This window comes from Apteryx rowi, unplaced genomic scaffold (genome assembly GCF_003343035.1).
Source record: "Apteryx rowi isolate R43461 unplaced genomic scaffold, aptRow1 scaffold_80, whole genome shotgun sequence".
Taxonomy (NCBI): Eukaryota; Metazoa; Chordata; class Aves; order Apterygiformes; family Apterygidae; genus Apteryx; species Apteryx rowi.
The window spans coordinates 742,169-765,901 of record NW_020451094.1 but is presented as its reverse complement, the minus strand read 5'-3'; the positions used below and the strand labels follow the sequence as shown (position 1 = coordinate 765,901).

General features: G+C 46.2%; 1 protein-coding gene across 3 annotated transcripts in view; it reads right to left on the bottom strand.

Moving 5' to 3' along the window:
* PACS2 (phosphofurin acidic cluster sorting protein 2) overlaps nucleotides 1-23,280 on the bottom strand; it is a 54,012-nt gene extending 30,732 nt beyond the window's left edge. Inside the window, exons 1-10 of one of the 3 annotated variants that reach the window (XR_003257341.1) lie at nucleotides 23,202-23,280; nucleotides 18,916-19,005; nucleotides 12,990-13,115; nucleotides 10,573-10,735; nucleotides 9,425-9,498; nucleotides 8,339-8,419; nucleotides 5,940-5,999; nucleotides 4,408-4,565; nucleotides 2,165-2,255; nucleotides 682-759 (exon numbers count right to left, since the gene is read on the bottom strand). Coding sequence is in view for 2 of the 3 variants with exons in the window: in XM_026089177.1 (XP_025944962.1) it covers nucleotides 682-759; nucleotides 2,165-2,255; nucleotides 4,408-4,565; nucleotides 5,940-5,999; nucleotides 8,363-8,419; nucleotides 9,425-9,498; nucleotides 10,573-10,735; nucleotides 12,990-13,115; nucleotides 18,916-19,005; nucleotides 23,202-23,207 (903 nt within the window). In the remaining variant the exon portion in view is untranslated. Of the gene's footprint in view, nucleotides 1-681; nucleotides 760-2,164; nucleotides 2,256-4,407; nucleotides 4,566-5,939; nucleotides 6,000-8,338; nucleotides 8,420-9,424; nucleotides 9,499-10,572; nucleotides 10,736-12,989; nucleotides 13,116-18,915; nucleotides 19,006-23,201 lie in introns of those variants that run through there. The other 2 variants (XM_026089177.1, XM_026089178.1) reach the window with 2 other exon arrangements.
* Nucleotides 23,281-23,733: the final 453 nt, after the last annotated feature.

Sequence of the window (23,733 nt, the reverse complement as noted above, 5' to 3'; positions counted from 1 at the left end):
GGCCTGTCCCTTCCAGACATGCTACTTGCTGCYACAAGGGACAAGCCAATATTCACTATTTGGGGCTGCCAGGTCCCAGCTTTACCTCATAAGGGAGCTGCAGGTAGGAAAGGTGCTCAAAAACAGATCTTTGTAATAAGCACTCTCACAACTTAAAGCAGGGATGTACTTCCTCATGCAATGCAAATTAACTCAGTCTACCAAAATGAATTAACAGAGAAAGTCATAGAAGAAGTGTTATGAACAGTGTACCCTCGCTGGAACAACTCGAGGTTTGGGATTTTTATCCCAGGACCAGCTGAGTTCCTACCAATTACGCTTGGAGAGATCAGACCTCATTGTACTTTTGTCTGATTAAATGAAGCAGCCCTGAGAACACTTTTCAGGACAATACACATGGTCAGCAGCACACTTTGGGCCAGACTTCCACAAACCAAGAGAAAGTCTGTTTAAACAGAAGCCCATGTAAAGCATTCCCATTTCAAAAGGCTGAAAGACATGAACATCCAACAGCTGGGGTCAGAAGGAAAGCTCAGCATTATCTTCATCGCAGCTAACGTTATCTACATGAGTTGTGTTGCGTATGCAGCTATATGGACATACAGACATACCACAGAATGCAGTTCACAGTTGATACCCAAACTGCCAGAAAGAATATTAACAAGTGAGTTCTCAACTTACGTAAGAGACAGTGTCAGAAATACTGTCGCCTGCATGTTTGGTTCCAAGACTCTTTGTTTTTTCAGGCACTTCTACCTGCTTGAGAAGAGAAAGGTATTAGGAGGTGTAGCACGAGCACAGTTCTCAGCTACACACTCTGGATCAGGCTGTTCCAAAGATACACTTTTCTGTTTAAACACTGTGCAGTTCTGAAGCATGAACAGGAATGCACCCTGTTCACGCCAGAACTGAATGCATTAGCATAGGATATGGCACGGCAACAACCGATTACTCTTAACAGAAATTTAATGCAATATGCACATTTAAAAATTGGATTATGAAGTCTCAAGAGAAGATCTGGTACCTATCCAAAGGGATTTGGAGTCTGCAAGGCCAGGTTCTGCCATCGTGGTATTACAGACGCAGTCAGGCATTAACCAGTGCAGACTGCCCTGCAGCTGCTGCACAGAAGCAACCTCAGTGTTCTGCAAACCCCACTGCCTCAGAGTGTTGCCATGACCCAGCACACGGCTCGTAGGAACGGGAAGCCTGACCAGACAAGGGGTGCCACAGGCAATGATCACAGATAAGCAATACAGGTGACCCGTGGACGTGACAGCTTGGGAGACCAAGGGCAGATGCTCAGGGCAAGGTTTCCACCGGAGCCCCTGTTCCAGAGCTTCTGGGCACAGGCAAGCCAAGTCCAGACTGGAGCATGTTCCCTTCCATCAAGGCCCTGCTGCTCATTAGTGCCTCTCCCCAGAATTAGTGTCCCGGAGGCACACACTGCCCCATGACTGGAAGGGCTCTGAGACCCTCCCTTCACTCACAGTCTTAGAAGCTCAGTGCCTAAAAGCCTCACGCAAACAAGCCTATTATATTTAATACACCAAATGATGTGCTACAAATGTAGGAGAGGCAAGAAAGTGCCCTGGAACTGGGTTGTATTTTCTGTGACCTAATATACATCCCTCATCCAAAGCATACAGAAAAGAGGATGAACTTCCCCCTGCATTTGCTTCCAGCCATCTTGAAGAGCAACCCAGCATCAAAGTGGTAAAGCTTCCTCCCAGCAATACAAGGGAGTCCATAGAGCTCCCAGGGAGTATCTCCCATCCTGGCTCTCATTGCAACTACCTGGGAATCTGAAGCTATTCATACCATTAGAAATTACTCAATGCATAACCTGAAGACATCCACTTGAGTCAATACTATGTTTGCTAAAAAACAAAAACAAAAAAACCCAATAACACACACACACACACCCCAACCATGTTTCTTAGCAGAAAATTCATGTCTCTGTATCCAGTTCTTTGGGGGAGGTCATAGAGGGTGCTTAATTTACACATACAAATATAGACAGCACAGCTATCAGGGCTGAACATGGCTGGTTATACCATGTGGCCAGAGCACTTTAATTTCAAAGGAAATGTAGGTAGGTAGGGGAAACCTTGAGGCTGCTACATTAACTGCAGATAAATAATCTTCTTGAAACATGACTTACAGGACTTGATGGCTCTCTCTGGCTCCTGATGCTGTGGATGCTACCAATTTCTGTCTGAGAGCTGGAGTGTGACAGTCCTTCAAAGTAAGGTCTATATAAGGAAAACAAACAGTTTCTTGCTATTAAAACCAGTAACAGCAAGAGTCCAACACATTCACAGTGAAGCAACGACTGCTCCTAGAGTGTCTTACCACTCCTGATGGTTCAAGTAAAATTCACAAGCAACTTGTGTTTCTGTGAGCGAAAGGATGTGCAGCAAGAGAAGCTAGCAAGTCCAGGGACCCCTGTCTAGCCCTGACACTGACTGACTGACTTCCATTTCATGTATCCAATGTGTCACCTGGCACACATCAGACCATATTTATAAAGGTCTTACTAGAAACACCTGCACGCCCTCATACTACACACCAAAAGGCAACTTTTCATTCCTTAACATGCAGGGTGGCTATAGGTCCAGCATTTCACACAGCAGAACAGATGCACATTCATCCCACATAAGCAGTTGTGTCCCCACTGCCCCAAGCACCAGGTGCAGAGTTTCACAGTGCAATTCCTGTTCCAGCTGTGCAAACACTGAACTAGATGCCATTCCAGACAGGGCCTCACTCATGACAAAGACAGCAAGTGAAGTGGAATTACTGTCCCCCACTGATACTCTGCTCCTGCGGATAAGTGACTTTTGGTGCTAATATGGATTTTATTTCCAGCTTACATCTGGATTTGGCTGCCAGCCCTAGGATCCAATTACACATTTGCTCAATAAGATAAGGTGGTGCATACAATCAGATTGTGCTTCCACGAAGAAAGGCAGCTCATCACACCAGGCTACAGGACTCAGTTACAATTTAAGGAACTGAAGGTTTTAGTTGCAGGAGAAGCCTGCCTACAAGCATCARTATTCTTAACATCCTTTTGAAGATATGAACACAAGAACTGGACACAGTAAGCCAGAAGCTGTCTCCCCAGGACTAATGCAGAAGCAATAGACTTATTCCAGCAATCACATTTCCCAGAACAGTTAGCTCCTCAGCTGCGGTACCAGGGAACAGGACACAAGCTCTCAGTGCGTGCACTACAAACTTCACCTTGTTTCAAGGCAGCTGCTTACCCCAACATATCTACCTCCAAATCCCTTCAAGGTAGGACCTACCAGTTGGCAACACATCGGGTAAAGCTCCAAATGCCTTTAAAAGTCACCAGTCCCAGCACTTACTCCTCCTGCCCCCATCTATCCTTGACGTCTTCTAGCTCATTGATAGGGAACAAGTGGCTCCAGACTAAGAATTGATTCTTAGCCCAACTAGGTCATTCTACATTAATTAGGACACTGTGACATCTGGTAATTAGCTGACATTTAGCAGATACTGTACTGACCTACTGGAGCGCTAGGCTTTGTTCATTCCAGAGCCATCGTAACATCACAGGCCTGAGCATACATCCACGTGTCAGTCAGAAGCGTGACTGCAACTCTCACAGCCTCATGCTTTAAGTCTTTATTCAGGCAGGAATGTGACACAGCTGTTAGCCCAGGGTCCTGCATCTGCCTGAGACCCTGAGCCCCAAGACAGCAATCCCTGGCCCAGCTCCACACTGTTGTGACCGCCCACCTGCCAGGACCCACAAGAACTAGTTCAGAACGGGCTTGGGTATATCTATGTGAGCCACAGTCAGTCCCCCTAGGCCTTGAGAAACTGCTCTGCTTCCTGCAGTCCTGCCTGCTCTCTCCCTGCCAATACCCTCCTTTCACATAGGATCTCATCAGCTTTTCCAGAAAGACAGTCTGCCTTGTCCATCCCTTCCTCTATCCCTGCAGCTTCCAACCACATCTCCTCCTGCCTCAGCACCAGATTTCCTGCCCGTTTCTACCATCTCTTCAAAACACCTATGTAAGGTTTAATTCCACTGCCCAGCAACAGTTTCTACCCTGTGCTCAGCTGGCTCAGCAGGCAGAACATTTGATGGGAACAAGAAAAGAAACATGCCTGCAGTAAGTTAGATCCCCCCCCCACACACACACCATTAGCTCATGAGCAGTCATTCAAGTTATTGTAACACACGCTAAGATTCTGACTCTGGGTCAAGGAGAAAAAAAGCAGGATGGGGGGAATAGAAACTAATCTGTGCTGATGTTGGACGGGGTCTCTCTTCAGTCTCAGCTCTCAGTAAAGAGACAGAGCCAAGGGCACTTGATCAAACAGGCTACTCTGTAGGGGGCTGCCCAAAACCAGTCATCCTATACTTACTTTAACTTTGGCTTTGGAGTGCTCAAGACACTGTCATCGTCCTCCATTTCTGGCCCACTGTCACTGGGGTTTTCTATATCCAGAGTGTCGTATAGAAGGTCCAAGTCCTCTTCCACCTCTGGAACATGCTCTGCTGGGTCCTGCTCTGAATCCAGAACCTATATACAGGACAAAAGCAGACATCACTGACTCAGTTAAAGGCCAAACGAATCCCACATCACCTGAGCTCCCTCGGGGACTGCAGCACACCAGCCTGGTAAGGCTGTCAAGCCCAGACTACTCACAGCAGGGAGGAGAGGGCACACTTGGGAGTAAGATTCTGTTTCCAGTGCAAGGGCAGTATATCCAACAGAAACATTAAGTATATGAGAAGTGTGTGCTGCAGGGGTGGTCAAGCTTGTCAGTATCTGGTTAAGCAACACTTATTTATTAGACTAAGCATCTATGAACAAGCTATTAACAACAGATTACATCATCACACAACCCACTCTATAAACAAAGCCWTAAAAAGTCCCAATTTTCTTAGCACAAGTACAGAAATGTAATAATCCCAATAATGTAATCTGTCTTGCATTATACTGAAAAAGTTGCCATGACACTTCATGATTTCAGTGTCTGATTTCCAAGCAAGTAGAAAAGGAGTGACAAAAATGTCCACAGGAGGCGTCTGAAACCTGGACAAGGATCAGTTGCCACCCACATGCAAAACTGAAAAACAGACATCTCACATCATAACTTCCATGGGCTTCTTCACACATACAACAGAGTAAACAGGCATCTATTGCRCAGCTGTGCACAGTTCAGAGCTTGCTTTTTGGATGACAGCTCTAGAAAAGCAGCAACTCAGCTGGCTGAGACCTCCACTATGAGTGCTGACTCTGCTGAGCTAACTTGGGAAGAACAGCAAAGCTAACAGGACTGTTTGGAAGGGTAAGGAAGCACGAGGAGTTACTCACTCTTTCCCACAAGCCACAAAAGCAGCACGTGGACTGGCAGCCAAATGAGCTGTTGACTGTTTTTATATTAGATACTCAAGGTTACACAGGTTTCTTGGGTTCTGGGTCTCTCTCTCTAAATGTCTCATTTTCAGCTCTAACCAGACAGCGGACCCTCTTGTGGATCTGTGTTCCCTATCAAAGTTTTTCATGTCTTGCCTGGCTGTTCTAGTAAGATGATCAAACAAGCTGAGATTTAACTCAACAAGCAACATACATAGTGGACTCCTTGCCTTTGAAAGGGTCAAGTATCATTTCAAAGCAGTCTGCAAAACTAAGGGGTACACAAGTGGTTGCCAAAATCTGTTTTTGATACAACTAGATCTAGAAAATGTTTGATGACATTTTAAAATTGGCCCTCAAGCCTCCATACAGGGCCAGGGTGTCAGGAAAGGTCACATCAGCTGCAGACTTGAAAATAAAATGAAGGAAACTAGGTGTAAACAGAGGAGAGTATTCCTGAAGACTGAAGCAAGATGCACCAAGCAGTCAGAGGACAATACACAGACAGGAATGCATCCAGAATGCATTACTTACCTCATCAGACACTTTAAACCTCTTCAGCAATGCCACAACCTTCTGTTTGAAGTTTTGTTGCTGCAAGTTAAAGACACTTTTGCGTAAATAAGGCGTAAGTGAACCGTTTTCTTCCAGCGCATAAGAAACCCAGGCACATCTGACATTGATACTCTAGCTGCTGCTTCAAACCAGACTATTGATGGGACCACAAACCAAGAGGCTCTGCTGCTCTCATACTGAAATCAGCTTTCAGATCCTATGCCTTTCTCTCCTGCATTACAACAAATTAGGTCCCACTCCACCAAACATTATAAACCTGCTGGCCCTGACAGATGGCTCTTGTTGGGCTCGCAGTGAACATAAAAAAAATCTTTTACCTGCCAATTAGTCTCCTGTACCTGTCTGATACATTTTTGGCAAGCATTTGAGAGTCAAGTTTTCTGCTTCTTGACACAGGTGAGCTAACACAGACATCATCTACCCACTCACTGGCCCAAAGCACAGACATGTTTTCTACTAGCAAAGCACTGGTTTTCCAGGAGCTTGCAGTTCATCCTGGCAGGCTCTTATTTGATGAACAGCACTGTATAAAATTTGTGGGGCTCATACTTCGCACTTGCCTATCAGAAAAATGCTTTCAGAGTGTGATACCCCAGATCTGGGTATCACAAGTCAAAAGTAACACAAGCCAAACAGCTACATTTGCTTTTCATTCTCTTGCCTCAAGAGCTATTTCTCTCTTGCAGGACAAAACAGCTCAAATTTGCCATGAGCTGCCCAGCCCTGTCACTAACCAAAATAACATGCACAGTCTACAGACAAGGAGGACAGGAAGGGCTCAGGTGTGTGAGTGCTGGTACAGGGCATTTGAAGTGGCATCCCTGTGTGAGGAGGAGAGGGAAGAGAAAATGGGTGCCACGAGGATTCTCTTTGGTGAAGCAAGTTGCTTATTTTGCTGGTTCTCTTTTACCTCATATGAACTCTTCCTGTAAGTCCAACCGCCCTCCCACTTTGGCCTCAGACACCTCATGCTCCTCCTCCTAAACTGGCCCTTTACCCCTGAACTCAAACCGTGTGAGCTGCAACCACCTTCTGCACAGCTGAAGTTTAGGTGAAATGAATCCACCAGGCCTTAACAAAGGCTCTCCAAAGAGTTCTTACATTTCTGCCCCGAGTGTACTCATACAGGAGAGATGCCCTCATGATAGTGAAGGCTGTCATCCAGCTCAGGATGTCAAGCGAAACTGTCTGTCACACAGACCACCTTGGACCAGCATGACAGTCTGTGGAGGGAGCAGATGCAAGATGTGGTAGCAAAGGACACATGGCAAGAGCTATTCACTGGCCTGAATGGTTCAGCAGTCATATCAGACAGGAAGCCTGTGGGGGTTGGAGCCAGGCAGAARTTAAACTATCTGGCAGTACCAAACCCAGTTTTGCACCAGTCCTGCACACTGGAGATCCAGTATCACTTCAGTGGTGAGGGCTAGAAAGATGTTATTATTATGAGGAAGTTGAATGTTTAATAACCAGAGGGTATATTTTGTCCTGGCCAGTTGTTGACACCTGCAAACAATACTAAGGACACCAGGGATGAGAGCCAGGACACTCCTAGACTTGTATATAGGATCTTTTTAGTGGCAGATTTAAGCCAAAACAGGGTTTATTTCAGACCTTCTCAAACACATGGATTTTAGAAACAGCCTTGCAGGAGTTGCACCAGTCTCCAAACTTAGTAGCAAGTCCTAACAAAACCCGGCCCATCTTGGTGATTCTGAGTTACTGTCATTACAGACATGCAAAAAAAACCTGTGTAAGCAGAAAGCTATGTTATAGCACGGTCAAGCACAAGTCAGTGCTCCACACAGATGTGCAACTTTGCAGGCACATGCACGCTTGCTGAGAAAGGGCAGGCAATTGCATGCTACTTGCCAAAGCCTTCAATATCCATCTGCTTCTACTGCCTCAGCACCACGTGCACCATCTTGAGTTCATCTGTCAAGCTCCAGCCCTCCAGCCCTCTACTTAATTTCATTCTGAAATCTTCCCATTGGCCTCACTCAGGCAGAGCACAAGCAGAGGAGTTCTCTTCCACTTAAGGCTACTTTCAGGACTCACACGAGCACGGATCCTGCACAGGCTTCTTCATGGAGGTGAATTTCACACACTTACATGATATTTGGAGTTCCCTCATCTTGCAGCCAGAGGACACTCAATACAGCATGTACACACAACCCTGAACTGCCCCACTCCCTGATCTGGCTGCTTTTGCTAGGTCTTCATGCCACATGCTGTGACCATGCCCCCAAGCTCCCTGTTGGGCCAGTGTGTGTCTAGTACGGCTGCTCTCATGAGCCTCATGCACTGCGCATCCTGGCCAAACCCCGTCAGTGTTAGTAAAACTAATTTCCACCGACCCTGGTTATGGACGTCGTTCTTACTATCGATCTCCGCTGCTTCTTGGGCTTCCCCAGCTCGTACTCATCATCATCCAAATCCTGAACAGAAAGAGGATTCCTGTGTTACCGCTGTGATTTGGACACATGAGCATTTAAGTTGCAAAAATGTTCTCTCCATGCAATATTAGAACTGTAAAGTCAGGCAACCAGTTCCATAGCAAAGCACAAACTCTCCCTTACAGCATTTGCTTCAATGTCACCTGGAAGTAGTGCAGAGGCAGAGCACATGGGGGGAGGCTGAAATACCTTCGTTCAGGACCAAGAGGCACAATGGAGGCACAGTGCTAAACCTCCAGGGGCCAATACACCATCCTGCAGCCAGGCACAGAACAGCTGGGCCATGTCACTACACTATGCCTGCACTCCACTGAACTTGCTGCACTGTCTTCCAGGCTTTCGGCATCTGCCTTAATCACTTGTGATTACGATGGCAGAGGGAAAAGAAAGTGAACCAGATCTGCAGAGAGCCAGGAATAACATCTTGGAGAAGTGGAACAGCCCCAGTTCTACATTCAAGGAACAAAGAGAGTCACAGCCCCACATTTCAGCTCCTCTCTCAGTCCCCTCCAAGAGGTAAAATGCAGGTGATACCAGAATCTGAAGGCAAATAAGACTCAAACTCAAAAGCATCTCAGATCTACCCAGTAGAGTTCTCAGCAAGGACCCACTTTGCAGGAGTTAACAACTACAAGTCTGACTCAGACCCCATTGGCCCTTTAATTACAGCTGGGGATCTAGTTGGGTCTTTGAATCCAATCAGCATTACAGAGGTGATCAACAAATGCCTTGAGCATTAAGCACAGAAATGCACAGGGATGCTGATGTTTTAGTGTTACAAAGAGGCTCGTGCCCAAACATGTGATCAGATAAATCACAACATGGTGACCTGTGTTACTGTGCATCCCTGTTCTCCTTCTGCCATTGCAGCCAAACACTTGGTGACAGTCTCGCACTGACACAAACCAGCTTTTAGTTTCAAACAAAAGCAGAGCACAGGCTCTCTGCTGAAGCTCTCACAAGAAAAAGCCATGCCCTAAACAGTACCTGGCCCTGTACGGCATCATCACTGGCCTCCTGCTCAGAAGAGAAGCTCTCGTACTCTTCCTCGGAATAGTTGTCTGAAAGGGAAGGAAAGAGGGGAGAGATCCTGTGAAACTTCTTTAAGGTGAGGAGACAGCCTCATCTCAAGAGTACAGAAGTTCAACTCCAACAGTCACAAACCAAGAAAGGGAGCACACAAGGAGATGCTTTCTAGTTTATCTTCTAGCTGTGCTAGAACCAGTGAGATAGGAAGCTCCTGGAGGTGGGAAACAAGGAAGAACATACCTAATATGAAGGAAGGACCAGTAGACAGATAAGGTTCCTCAGAAAACCATCTCCTTTTACCTTGGAAAGAACCACCTGGCAGACAGCAGGAAGTACAGAGGTTTCTCCAAAAGGGAAATGTTTTTTTCACACCCTACGAGGGCACAACTGGCTCAAAGGAGCAAGACAGGCCAGGAGAGTCTAAACTCCTTACTGAAATGATACTTCAGGTGAGCTGCTTTGCCTCAGGGGTTTTCTCCTATGCTCCTGCAGCAATACACAGGCACCTGAGTGCACTGCCTTCAACAGGTCATTCTTTTGGCAGAAGAATGGCTGGTGCCACATAGAAAGTGGAAGATCATCATGGGCGGAAACCCAATGACTTCCCTACATAGTGCACAACACTGGATTTACACTCATTAAAACAGACCAAAATCCACAGCTAAACACGGCAGGTTTGTAGGTCTTACGCAAGTTAACAACATCTATTGTAGAACATCCAAAGGAAAAGAAGTTGGAAGAGCAGCTTAAATGTGAATTTCCTGAATACAACAGTTTTAGCCAGATGAGAAGCTACAGTTTCTCAGCGCACCTGCCAGTAAAGCTGGAAGAGCATCAGTGAGAACATAGATAACTCTTGCTGGACGGCTCAGGCCTGGTGCAAAACACAGAAGAAGCTTTGACAACTCAAGTCCCAATTCCTGTCACACTCCCTGCTTACACAGCAGCAGCTTTGCAGAGGTGATTTTCTTTGTATTAATCAGTTACAGGTACAGAACCTGTGCAAACCGGTTCTCATTTGTCCCAGAAAGCATCTGGTCCAGGTGGGATTTAACTCTAGCAGCCTGGAAAACACTAGTCCTCAGAGCATGTGGTTGTATTCTTACCTGTAGACTTGATTTTCTGGCTGGCCTGCATAGTGCTGTCTTCATGGTCAATTGGCTGACTTGACAAAGAGAAGATCCAGATTTCTGCTACCTTCACTGCAGCTTCTTTGATGTTGCTGAAAAGACTTAGGACCTGGCCACCTTCTGTTGGGTGCTGCATGACCTGGGACAGAAATAAAGCAGTGGAAGCAGTGCCTGCATTTAAATAGGTTTAAACTTACATCATTTGCATACTACAAGAATTATTTATGTTAATTGATTACTCCAGATTTCCAAGCATGGAAGAAAGCCAACAGCCTGCAACTACAGGAACCACTTGCAGGCAATATGCAATGTTAGTTGAGATTTTATTTGACTATTAAGTGATGGAAGGAAAGGAAAAACTTTGAGCTTGACATATGATTAGCTTATCTTTGAAGCACAGTATTTGACTACCTCATTACTATGTCTTTGTTTACATAGTACCGATTTGAATGATCAGGTTACCCAACTTCTGAGCACCTAATTAATGAACTTAATTCTGTGTTAAAGCCCAGCAAGAGAGCCAGTAACAGAAAAAATTCTTGGTGAGGTACATATGCAAAGTGCTTCCAAAAGGAAARTCCTTGCTCCAAAGAGTTGGCAACTGAATCTCTGAGTGTCTCGCAACCACAGGCTAACAAAGAATGGCTCACAAAAACCAAGATGACAGTGGAGGCAGAGGGACAGACACCTCAGTGTGGGTTTCTCCTTTGCAGTCATCGTTCACAGCCCCCAGGCAGCAGGGCTTTCCCCAGAACTTACTGCTCAAGTTCTTCTCTTGCCCCACCACAGAGCGAGAAGTCACTTCCCTGCTCCTGCTTGCCCACACCTCAGCTTTCCACCACACACTGCTTTGTCAGCTCCTCACAGGGCATTAAAATGACCTCAGCTGATGAAGAACATATGCCCCCCTGCTCTTATACTCTGCACATACTCACATCTCCAATAAACTTTCAGAGTTTTGTTTCAACCGCTAAGAGATTTTTTTTTTTTTAATGTGTCAACACTGTTTAGGGGTCATTATACTATAAACTGCAAAGGGGAGAGGGAGCTTGGAAAAGGACACAAGATTTGTTTACCTGAAGTTTTCTATTTCAAAAGTATTCCAGATGAGCCGGAGAACAAAAAAATGAACCTTCGAAATTTTATGACCTTCTAACCTCAGATGGCTGACATTACAAAAAGACATGAGAAAAACCACACGCTACTTTTCAGCAGCAAATGCCCAACACTTAGAAGTTCACTGATGGGTCTAATTAATGAGACCACACACTTTCTGCTTCACTGCAGTATTTAATTTCTAGATCTTAAACAAACCAAATACAGTACAGGAAAAATATTAGCTACAACATCATAAATCAGTACTTAGCCGATTCCAAAGAAGAATTCAACATTTACTACAAATGAGTGCTCTTTATAATGAATTATTTAATATAGTAATAGCTCACCACAACATAGCATGAACTTATTTTGGATGGAACCGATTTGTTGACAGGATACAGTCTGATGAAAAATATTGGTGTTAAACCAAACTTGCTACTGCTAAGCCCTCTCTAAATATTCAAAAGCACACAGAGCAGAGATTAAACAAGGTGTGAAATAACAAAGCATGGAGCTAAGCTATCCAGAAAGCTTTAGTGCATAGTTCACCCATACTCAACTCCACCATTAATTTTAAGTGTAAATCTGCAGATTTTATCATTTACCTCTCATGAACAGAGCTCCAGCTATATTACCAAAAATAACCATGAAATGAGAACTGCGAAAGGGGTTTCAAGCAAAATGATAAAAGCTATTTGATCATGAACTCTTGTACAGTGGCACAGAGAAGCACAGAAAACCTCAGCTGCTTTAACTTTAGTATTTCTTAGCCTTGGAACACTTGCCCAAGAGACCCTAATGATCTTGCTTTGCACATCTGAAATAAGACATTCTACATTTAAGACTAACCTGAGATGAATGCATGTGTTAGTTGAACTGAACCAAACATACTACAATTTCTGCTGTCTGTTCCAGGAAACGTGACACAGAAGAATATTTAGTGATTTTTAAACTCATGCTGAAGTGTTCTGAATACAAAGGGGGCAACATTATATTTGGGTAAAATTATTTGAATACCAGTTCCCCAATCTTAAAAGAAATCCTCAAAAGGTAATAAGTCAATCTTATGAAATCTTTTGTTCTCAAGATATTATCCAGAAAAATGTACAATATTATTACTTGGTGCTAAAATCTGTTTAAAATATTGCTCTGTGAGCCCTGAAAACGTTTTTTAAGATAGACGCATGAAATCCATGCAGGTAATTAATGAGGAAAATGACAATGTTGGGTTTAATGCAAAGAGAAAGGGAAAACGTCCACCCTTGAAAACATGGACCCTACCAAATGCTGCTTACCTCAGCCATGTTGATAGACCCCACGGCCAGAGTCTTGTAGCCTAGAATCGTTCTATTTTTGTACCGCTTCCGCCGCTGCAGCATGATCTGAAGCTTGTTGCCTTCTCTCTTCAGGAAGTGAGGGTACTGAGGTTGGAAACACAATGGAAAAGTTTATTATGTCCCTTGACGTTATCTTCCAAGCTGCCTAGGTCACAAGTAAACTCCATTTCTAGGGGTTAATGCACAGGGCTTTTAGAAGTGCCTAGAGCTGAATTAACATTCAGTGGACAATCCCGCATTATTTCAAGAAAGCTTACATCTCTGACTGAACATCTCAGCTCCAGGCTTTTGTTTTCCCCAGTCAAGCATTTCTTTCTTGCTTCATCCATTCCACCCTCAGCCTGAGGAAAATAGCAAAGCAAGCACCTGCCTGACATGCACAGGCTTTGGTAAAGCTCTGATGGAGAACCCAAATGCTACATGAGTGACAGGCAGATTAGGAGGGAGAGCTCAGGTAACCCTCACAGCTGCACCTGGAGAAACGGAGCCATGCCTGCGCAGGCTCAGGTCGGGAGACAAGCCAGGCCTTGGGAGCTTGCGTTACGAAGAGGGCCAGGTGCCATGGTAGCCATAGGCGCGGGAAACGCATCCTGGGGTGCAAGGGAGGGCTGAGCCCAAGCCTGGCTCCAAAGAGATGGGCAGGCGCCACGAGACAGACTGCGAGGACCACTTCTCTCGACAGCCAAACAGAGGCTGCCCAGAACCGAAGCCCCAGAGCGCAGGCTACTCCATACGTGAACAGCAGCGCAAGGCAGCAGGGACAGGCATGGATCCTTGTGCTCTCAGCAGGACAGGGCCTCCCCTCCAGCACAAGGACACATCTCAGTATTTGACCTTTCACTGCACATATTTAAGAGCCTATTGTACTCTGAATGGCAAGTGCAGGGAAACACAGCTAAGAAGAGGCTAAGGATTTGCTGATGCCTATTTTGCTAAAGCAKAGAGACCTACACGGTGCCTCAGTGACTCTCTACAGGACAATGCTGTCTCCATCATGCATGTGGCTCTTGCAACTATCAATGTTTTCCAGCTTTAACACACTCAGACTTCTATTGCTCAGAGTGGCTGAATTATTAGTAATTAAGTTGACTGCTGCCCTGACCTTACTACTCAAAGTTCCCAAAGTCAATGGTGGGGAAAATCTCCTCTGATAACACTTAAGTGCTGGTAACCAGGGAAGCAGGCCAGTGAGTGTCCCAAGTTCCTTGGGCTTTTTTTCCTGGAGAGACAGAACAAGGTACGGGCTAGATGAGCAGACAGTGAGGTGGACTGAAAACTGGCTGAATGGTAGAGCTCAGAGGGTTGTGATCAGTGGCGCAAAGTCTAGTGGGAGGCCAGTAACTAGTGGTGTCCCCCAGGGGTCAGTACTGGGTCCAATCCTGTTCAACTTATTCATCAATGACCTGGATGAAGGGACAGAGTGCACTCTCAGCAAGTTTGTAAATGTTACACAACTGGGAGGAGTGGCTGATACACCAGAGGGCTGTGCTGCCATTCGGAGGGACCTTGACAGGCTGGAGAGATGGGCAGAGAGAAACCTCATGAAGTTCAATAAAGGGAAGTGCAGAAGGACTCTGCACCTGGGGAGGAATAAACTCACACACCAGTACAGGCTGGGGGCCAACCTGCTGGAAAGCAGCTCTGTGGAGAAGGACCTGGGGGTCCTGGTGGATAAGAAGTTGACCATGAGCCAGCAAAATGCTCTCATGGCAAAGGTGGCCAACTGTATCCTGGGTTACATTAGGAAGAGCACTGCCAGAAGGTAAAGTGATCCTTTCCCTCTGTTCAGCACTAGTGAGGCCAAATCTGGAGTAGTGTGTCCAGTTCTGGGCTCCCCAGTATAAGAGGGACAAGGAGCTACTGGAGTGAGTCCAGTGGAGGGCCACTAAGACAATTAAGGGACTGGAGCATATCTTGTATGGGGAAAGTTTAGAGAGCTGGGACTGTTCAGCCTGGAGAAGAGAAGACTGAGGGGGGGATCTTATCAATGTGTATCAAGTATCTGAAGGGAGGGTGTAGAGAGAATGGGGCCAGACTCTTCGCAGTGGTGCCCAGTGACAGGACGCGAGGCAACAGGCACAAACTGAAACACAGGAAGTTCCATCTGAATCTAAGGAAAAAACTTTTTTATTGTGAGGGTGACTGAGCACAGGAACAGGYTGGCTGGGGAGGTTGAGGAGTCTCCATCCTTGGAGATATTCAAAAGCCGTCTGGATGGAATCCTGGGCAACCTGCTCTAGSTGATCCTGCTTGAGCAGGAGGTTAGACTAGATAATCTCTAAAGGCCCCTTCCAACCTCAACCACTCTGTGGTTCTGTGAAGGTTCTCCCCAAAAGGGAGCAATCCTGTCCTACTGCCAGGCTGCATTGCAAAGACAGACCCTTCCAAGGTATGCTTCATAAAAGAAAACACATTTGCATATATATATATATTGCCCAAAAAACTTCCCACAAAGATGAGAGAAGTTGTGAAACCAAGCAGAAACTACTTAGGGAGCAGTCAGACTAACCATGTTATCTCAGTTTGGCCTGCTCATCTGCACAGGGTATCAGTGCAGTCAGGCCCTGCTTTCCCCTCTGATATCCACCTCAGGAACACTGCCAGGCTGCAGGGCCCAGCTCATGGGCTGTAGAAGGAAGAAGCCATACAAGGGAAGAGCAGTCTTCAAGAAAAGATACAGTAGCCATATGACTAGGTAGCTGAGACACATCTTGAGAGCAGAGATGAATGGGACACATGCTCCAAACATATAAAACACATAGCACAAAGTAGCCTGCAGAAAGGAGCACCCAATTGTAGGGATCTCAAATTGGACATTCCAAACTGAAGGATCCTTCATTTCACAGGCAAGAACTAAATCTCCCCAACCCTGGACACTGTGAAATTAGCTTCCTGCCTATCAAAAAGCTTGATAAATATCAATGCTGAGTGTCACCAGAAACTCTGAGAGAGTAATTTGCACTCCAGAACAAGCCTGGCTGCCATGCAGAGCATCAGGAGCAGTGGCCACACAGACAAGCAGAATACTAATTAACTGCTTGCTCTGCAACATGAGATCTACTTTGCATTGCATGAGGAAGAGGCCCTGCAGCAGAGAGGAACAGCAGTCCACATAATTAAAAGACCACATCAAAACACACGTGCATCCAGACACAAGCTGAGCCTGAGACTTTACAGGAGTGCTCCATCCTTAAGTAAGGATGGAAGCACACGATTAGGAAAGCCAAGAGGAGTTCAGAAAGCAAGAGGGAAAAACAGTCCATTGGGCTCCTTGGCAGGCCATCAGCAGGGCTGCAATGACTGTAGAGATTGCTGCTACTTGAGCTGGTGAAGCAAGACAAAGCTGTAGTATGGTGCTGTCCTCTTGGCTATTCAGCTATTCACTGAGAACAAGCAGTGGACACACTTAGAAACGCCAAGCTACAAGCCCAGGTTTCCATTAAGCATGAGCCCCAGCACCTACTTTGATACAGTCACCCTCAGCACTTATTATTCCATCCTACATTATAGTTGGGGATTTGGCACTTTTGTACTCAAATCTAGCATTTCCCTCACACTAGGGTCCTTCCACGTGTTGCAGAGGCAGCAGGGAAGAGGACTTCCTTGCTCTCAGCTCAAGGCACTTGGGCTTAACCAGGGTTATTGCAGGACAGGCCTGAAACTGCAGCTCTAGTCACACTTGGTCCYACGCCAGCTCCGCTTCAACGTGTACAATTTTCAGGGATTAAACTTGAAGGCTCAAGTCCATACAAGTGCACACTTTATCAAAGGTGTGTTTCCTGGCCACCTCTGGCAAGCATTCACAGAGATGATAAAAAAATCCCCAAAGGTACAGAGACAATCAGACCACTCAGCTGCCCACTTGAATGCAAGGGCCTCTGGAAGAAAAGCCGAGATGTTTTCACTGCACAGACAAGCTATTTTTAACTCCAGCCATGACTTATGAGCTCTGCAGAATGGTTTCAACCAAAACTCTTCAGTAATTGTCAGTCCACGGTACAGATTGGAGAGGAAAACAGTTCAGCTCAAAACATTTGAAATCAAAACTTTTAGAGAAAGCAACAAGCACTCCAAGTTGTGAAAAGATGGGGCCATCACACACACCAGAACAGCTAGAGAAATTCTTTCTGAAGCCCTAGTGACATAATCCCTTCCATCTGGAAAGGTTTATTAGATCAAACACATGAATTAAGTGCACCACAGAGCTGCAACATTGTGCTTGGAATATCTGGAGAATTTCACTTGATCCTGTGAAACGCAAGAAGGGTTAGGAAAAAACAGTCATTCTAGCAGTAAGGATGATGCTAGCTCACCTGCTAGAAAGGCTATTGCTGGCTTAGCCCTAGCTAACAAGGTGAAACAGGATCAGACACATCACTATTCCGGGCCTACCCTAGTTGTGTAATAGAGCAACAGGAAACTCCTCCCTTCTGTTTGAGCCAAGGCCTGCCAGACACAATAGGCTGCGTGCTACTATGCCAGCCTGCACTGTCACCTGGCTGGCTTAACGCTGACAAGGAAACGCTCTATGCAAGGAACAAGAATTTCACCTGGGAGAAACAGCAGAGAAGGAGGTGACTGAAGATACAAGAGGCTGCAAACCCAGACAGCCAGCACACTGTAYGCACACAGAGAGCAAGATACACAGTTCAGAGAGTTGATGGTGCGAGATGCTGGCTGCTGCAAGGCAGAGCTTGCCATGCTGAAACATCCAGGTGCTAGCACTCTGTGGCCCGTCACCACTCTCAATATCCCAGGCGCTAATTTCAGACTGTATCTGGCTCAAGCTACAGTCATTAGCTAGAACAGCTTCCAGCCACCATCCAATTAAGAAATAATAAACACTGTCATAGAAATCCTGCTGCGCCGTTTCAGGAAGACTTCCCAGGCCTCACCACATCCAAGAGCACTAATCCTTCCTGCAGCCAGAGAGACCAGCAGCACCTCTCTGCATTAACCTTTCTCACTTCTCACGCTCCTTTTCTGAAGGCTTCCCCACTCAGGAGGTAGCACCAGGGGCAGCATGAACCAGGAAAGAGAGGAGCCAATAAAATACAGTTGTCCCTGTTCCTAGCCATCCCTATGACTCTGGAGCCAAGAGCAGCTAGCTGCATACTGCTCCCACTTCCCAGAATGGTGCCCCCCTGGGCAACTCCAGATCGGAGGTTCACCTATCTCATTCCTAAAACTACTTTCCTATCAGCCTGATCCTCCATGCTGCTCTCCACGGCTGCCCGTCTCCAGTGTCCATTCCTAACAAGGAAGGCAACGGAAAGCGAAAAAAGAGCCATTCTGGTCTGCTCCAGTTCCTGCCAAGGCCACAACATGAAGAGGAGCAATGCAAAGTCCTTGTGTTTCTAGGCACCAAATACAGGACACACCAGGAGGAAGGTTCACAGACACTGTGAGCCCAGCACCCTGCTCCAGACCCTCTGTGAAGACAGAGGACATTCAGTGCAGACAGGCAATTCAAATAGATTTGCATCGTCACACTGAGAATATGCAAATTGCAGCTAGCATCTAATTTGCCTGTTCCTTCCAGGCAAGTTAGGATTACRGAGACCTGCTTTCTAGGATGCAGGGCTGGCCCCAAGGACAATTCTAAGGGTTTATACAACAGCTTTTCTAGTGGTCTTCTCCCTCCCCAAACTAAATCTTGGAAGCATCTGGGCCATTTTTACTGAAATTCCCCAAGGCTGACTGCTAAAAGATATAACCCAAAAGAGCTCAGACAGCTCCTCAAAAATAGTTGGAACAACCTTAAGAACAAGCATCCCTGGCAGCACTAGGAGGATTGTCATGTCAGACCCACAAAGTACCTCTGCTCACTGAAAAGAAGCAACTCCAGCAAGCACATATGCCCCCAAACCAACTCCCACGTTACCTGCAGCGAGAAGGTCAGTGCAAGCTCCGTCTCCACATGTCCACTCGGGGGCAATACAATCTCGTGAGACCTCAGGATGCGTTTGGAGCCCTGCACAGAAACAAAATATAGCAGGTGAATTCCCCGGCACCCAACCCATTTAGAGCCCAGCCCCACAGCAGGTCCTCCAGCAGAAGGCAGGCTCAGCAGCAAAGCAGGAGAGCTCTAGCTACCACAAGTCCTGCCCTCCCTCATACCACTTGCACCACCTATCCTAGGGAGAGTTGCCTTTGGGCTGTACAGTCTACCTCATCCCAGGAAAAAGATAAGGCAGCAGGTCCTGCAAGTGGAGTACTTTGAGAGCTTGAAGGAATGGGCTTTGGCCTGCAGGCATTGCCAGAGTGACTCTGGCCTCAGCAGTGGAGTCCAGGCCCACAAGTCCACCCTACAGAGGTGCCCTGGATGGGACAATGGGCAGGAAGACTGGGCTGAAACGGAGGCAGCCTTGGACTGAGGYCCCACCCCAGCCCTATTTATTGAAAACTGGGAAGCATTTTCAGGGACTAGCACAGAGAAAATGAACAGACGGATCCGACCTTACACTTCTGTGAAATATTAATGAGCTGAAAGGGAGATATTTGACTAATGAAGATTTGGGCATATTTACTGCCCCTAACTGCAACAGAGCAGCTTTTGTTCTGCCAAACCCCAGCATTCAAAAGCTGTGAGTCAGCCCCCATCCCCCAAGTGAAAGTCTTATTTTAAAAGTCATTTTATGATTCCAGCCAATAACTATCAAGCTCTTCGTCTCCTGGGTTCAGAGCTGCAGCATCACATTTAAATCTCTGGTGTTAGCCATGAAGGACYGGTCTTTTCTTTTTACACACTCCCCGTTCCTCAGGGAAGGTGGAGATTTTAACCACCCAAACAACTCCAAGTAATTGGGGTGATAAAAGGGGGGAGGAAAAAAACCCAAAACCAGTAGGCATTACAATGGAATCTGGAAAGCTGATAGGATTACAGGGCAGCTCCAAATCAATACTGTGTTTGGACTGCTATATGCTAACCAAGTTACTGGGCTATTTGCTGTATGAGCATTTGATTTCACATAATGGAGAATTTTTCAGGGAAAACTAGCAGGAAAGCACAAGACAAACTGCTGCCTAGCAGCACTTGTGGGCAGTTCAAACAGTGGCAAGTTTCAGAGGTCTCTGGCTCAATATTCTGCTGAGACTGCAGATCTGCCTTTATCTAGACGGGCCAATCTCCCAGAAGCACAGAACTGTAGCTCTCAAAAAAGGAGCATCTGGAAAACTGGAGACAGATTGGGGGAAACACCTCCCAGCTACATTCAAAGCAAAATTGGGTCTGCCTATATTAGCCCCAAACAGGAACCTGAGATAAGACAAGCAGCAGAGACTAGTTTACATTCCTTCTTCCTCAAATGTGTTGCTCACACAGCCAGAGCAAATGCTGTGATTTGCAGAGGTGCCTCTGCTCCTGTGCGGCACAGAACAGGCTACTCTGTGGAAAAGCAGAGGGTGCCTAAGCTCCAGCGGATCAGAAGACGGACAAGCAGAGCAGGGTGAGAAAACAAAGGGCTCTCCCCACCCTGAACAGCAGCACGCATGGAAGAGTATGGCTTGCCCGTGGCAGCAGCGATATCTGTTCCATTGGTGCAAAGCTCCTCAGTGGCATTGTTGCTTTACTTGTTATGCAACTCAAAATCTACTGAAAGACCAAATATAGCTGCTTTTAAAAAGTTATAGCAGATAAATAGAGCACTGGCTCACGAAATGCAGTTGACAACTCTTTGAACATCACTGTTCAGGAGGCTGCAAGGAGACATGGGAAATGCAGGTAATATGCTCTCATTAGATCTGAATTCAATCATCCCCTCTGGAAGGACTCCAGCGCCCAACACCTCTCTCTTGCAATTCTCCATAAAAAAGGAAGCCAGTCACTCAACAGAGATCATCTGTTTGACAATCCAATATTGCCAGCCTCAAACAACAGCCATGTCAGAAACCTGAGCGCTGGCGAATYAAGTGATCCTGAAAGAGCTTGTCAGCATCATAGTAATAACCTGCAAGCATAGAAGTTCTCCATTAAGACCCTTTTAATGAGGGGGAGTTTCAAATCACCCTGTGTCTCTTCTCAGAGTTGCTAYTGACCCACTTTTAAATAGCGTTATCACAAAGAAATATGGGTGACAATCAGATTGCAGCACAAGGAACACCCAAGGTGAAGCTCTGGTCATTCTCCAGGACAGCAGTCACTCTAGCCACTGTGTCACATCTAGCTCAACTGCAGGGGCAGATCAAGGGCAAAAGAAGAATGGTCCAGGCATCTGAGCTGCAGCCTGGGACTCAGCAGACAAGCACCCCAAAATTCCCCAGCAATACAGGGCAAGTCCTTCTGCCTTCCACTTCCTCAGGGATAACAGCACTGCCCAGCTCTAGAAGGGACTGCAGATGACCTGCTCAAGTTCCAGTGTCAGAGTTACTGTAGTGAGGCAGATCACAACAGCATCCAAAATAGACCCACCTGTTAAATAGACCTAACCCTCCCGACTGTTACAACACCCTTTGAACTTGCAAATCTGAGGCAGCATTTCCCACCTTTTCACACAGAGAAGGTATAAACAGTCAGCAGTAACCTTGACAGGGAAAGAAGATTTTGCTCTAGTAAAAGCTACCAAGCTCTCCAACCCAAGTTTGACACACTCATTCACTGACAAGCCTCAGACCTTTACAGCTAGGAGTACAAACATATGGAAAGCGTTCAGCTTTCATAAGCGATATCTGACAGCCTGGGAACCCACAGCTGTGCATCTTCAGAGGTTCGCATAGAATGCAGATGTGTGACAGTATTCCCTACCTTTCGGCTCCCTGCGGTGAGTGTGTGAATCCCCTGCATCCATTTCACTGCCCACTTCTCTCCTCCCTCACATCCTGCCTCAAGCTTATAAAAGGAGAAGCAATCCTTTATTCCTCCTCACAAACTGAGAGCAGCCAAAACTGAAGCTGCATTATTCCTCATTGCTAATGCTCCAGCAATACAGAACTCAGGTTGCAAGAGCAAGGGAAAGCATTGCTCCACTTCTGCTTTCCCTCGCAAGGAAACCATCTCCTAACATTCCAGTCCACAGGCTTGGGAACAAAGTTGCCCCACTCTGGAGAGGTCCCAGACGCAGGTGCACCAGCATTTGCCTCATGTTACCAGCACCCTTCAGGTGGCTGCAAATTTCACGGGGGAAGAAGGAGGAAAGAACAGGAAGAGGGAACTGCAGCAGAGACATTTAAAAGTGTGTTATTCTCTCAGCTACAGCTGCTGGGTAGGTTGATTCAATAGTCTTAACACAGAGGAACACACTTTTACCCCAGCTGGACTGCTCACAGAGGTGAGAGATGTCGGTTGAATCCTCAGCTGCTTGTTCTTGCACCATAGACCCTTCATGATTTCAGCTTCCATGCTAGATTCTGTGTGCTTTGACACAACCAGATCTCTGCAGGGGTTTGTCTGGCTTTTTGTTGAAAARCAGCAGCCTTTCAGCATGATTAATGGTGTTTTTCTACCTAGAGGTCTGCTAGGCTTTCAGTCAGTGCTTCAACATTTCCAGTGGTGGGAGCACTTGAGCCAGACTGACACTGTGATGCACTGCAGAACTGAGCCCCCTTCCTCCCAAACCTGCCTCCAGATAGTGTGACCTATACGTAGATACTTAATTAAATGGCACAAACCTGTACTATAAAGTATGTTATTTACCTAGGACAATAGCTTTATTTTAAGGAAGCAAAACAGTATGTGTAGGTGCCCTACAAACCTGCTGGCAAGCACCCACCTACAAAATGACAGACTCCTGATAGCAGAGCTGCCCCTGAATAAAACAGCCAGAGAAACCCATCAGCAAAGGAAGGCCCAAACCAGGCTCCTCCCAAACCAGGGCCAAGTTACCGAAGATGTTTTGCCCTAAAGTAAGCTGAAGCATGTTAGAGAACCAGGCTTGGTTTTGGCCCAGGGACAACTGGTGACAGCACATGATCTGTAACAAGCATCCTTACACAGAGACAAGCCCATGCTGAGCCCTCAGTGAGCAGTATGCTTTGCTTGCAACAGTGAAATTCTGTAGGAATGTGGGGGAAAGATCACAAGGGACTCTCTCCATATCCAGAATGCCCTGATGTATTTGGGAAATAGCACATGGTTGCAATGGACCTTCATCTCCCTGTGAGACTTAGTTTACGCATCTGCCAGTATTTTTACCCAAGCAACACATTTAATTCTTAGAACTAAGCAGCAATTACCTGCATTTTGACAGCAATGACCACAGAAATAAGCTCCTTATCCAATTCCTTTAAGACTACCAGTTTCTTTAATGTCAAGCTGCACAACCTGCAAACAGGAACAGAAGAGAAATAGTTATAATCATGCCTGAAAAAGGAAAAGCTCTGAACCCCTTTCACACAGAGCAGTATCTCAGTTTGAGGGAGAACAGACTACAGTCACAAGCCACATACAAATACAGAAATAAAGACAGCAGRAATATCTGAGGTTTCCCCGGCTTTTCAGACTGAACTTCTCCAACCTTCCACAAATGCAAGGACGTGGACAGCGGGTGCATTTCGCCATTTGATACAGACCCATGGCCGCATGGGAGCGCCTCACAGCATGGGCTTCCACAGACCACAGCCTGGGAATCCTTGCTCTGAGTCAGAGCAAAAGCTTTACAGTCAGAGGAATTAAATTCCAGCAATAAAAAAAAATCACTAGGTCAAGCCTGAGTCAGGCTAATTATAAAGTCTTCTGCAAAGCTTTTCAGGCTTGTTAGCTTTTTCA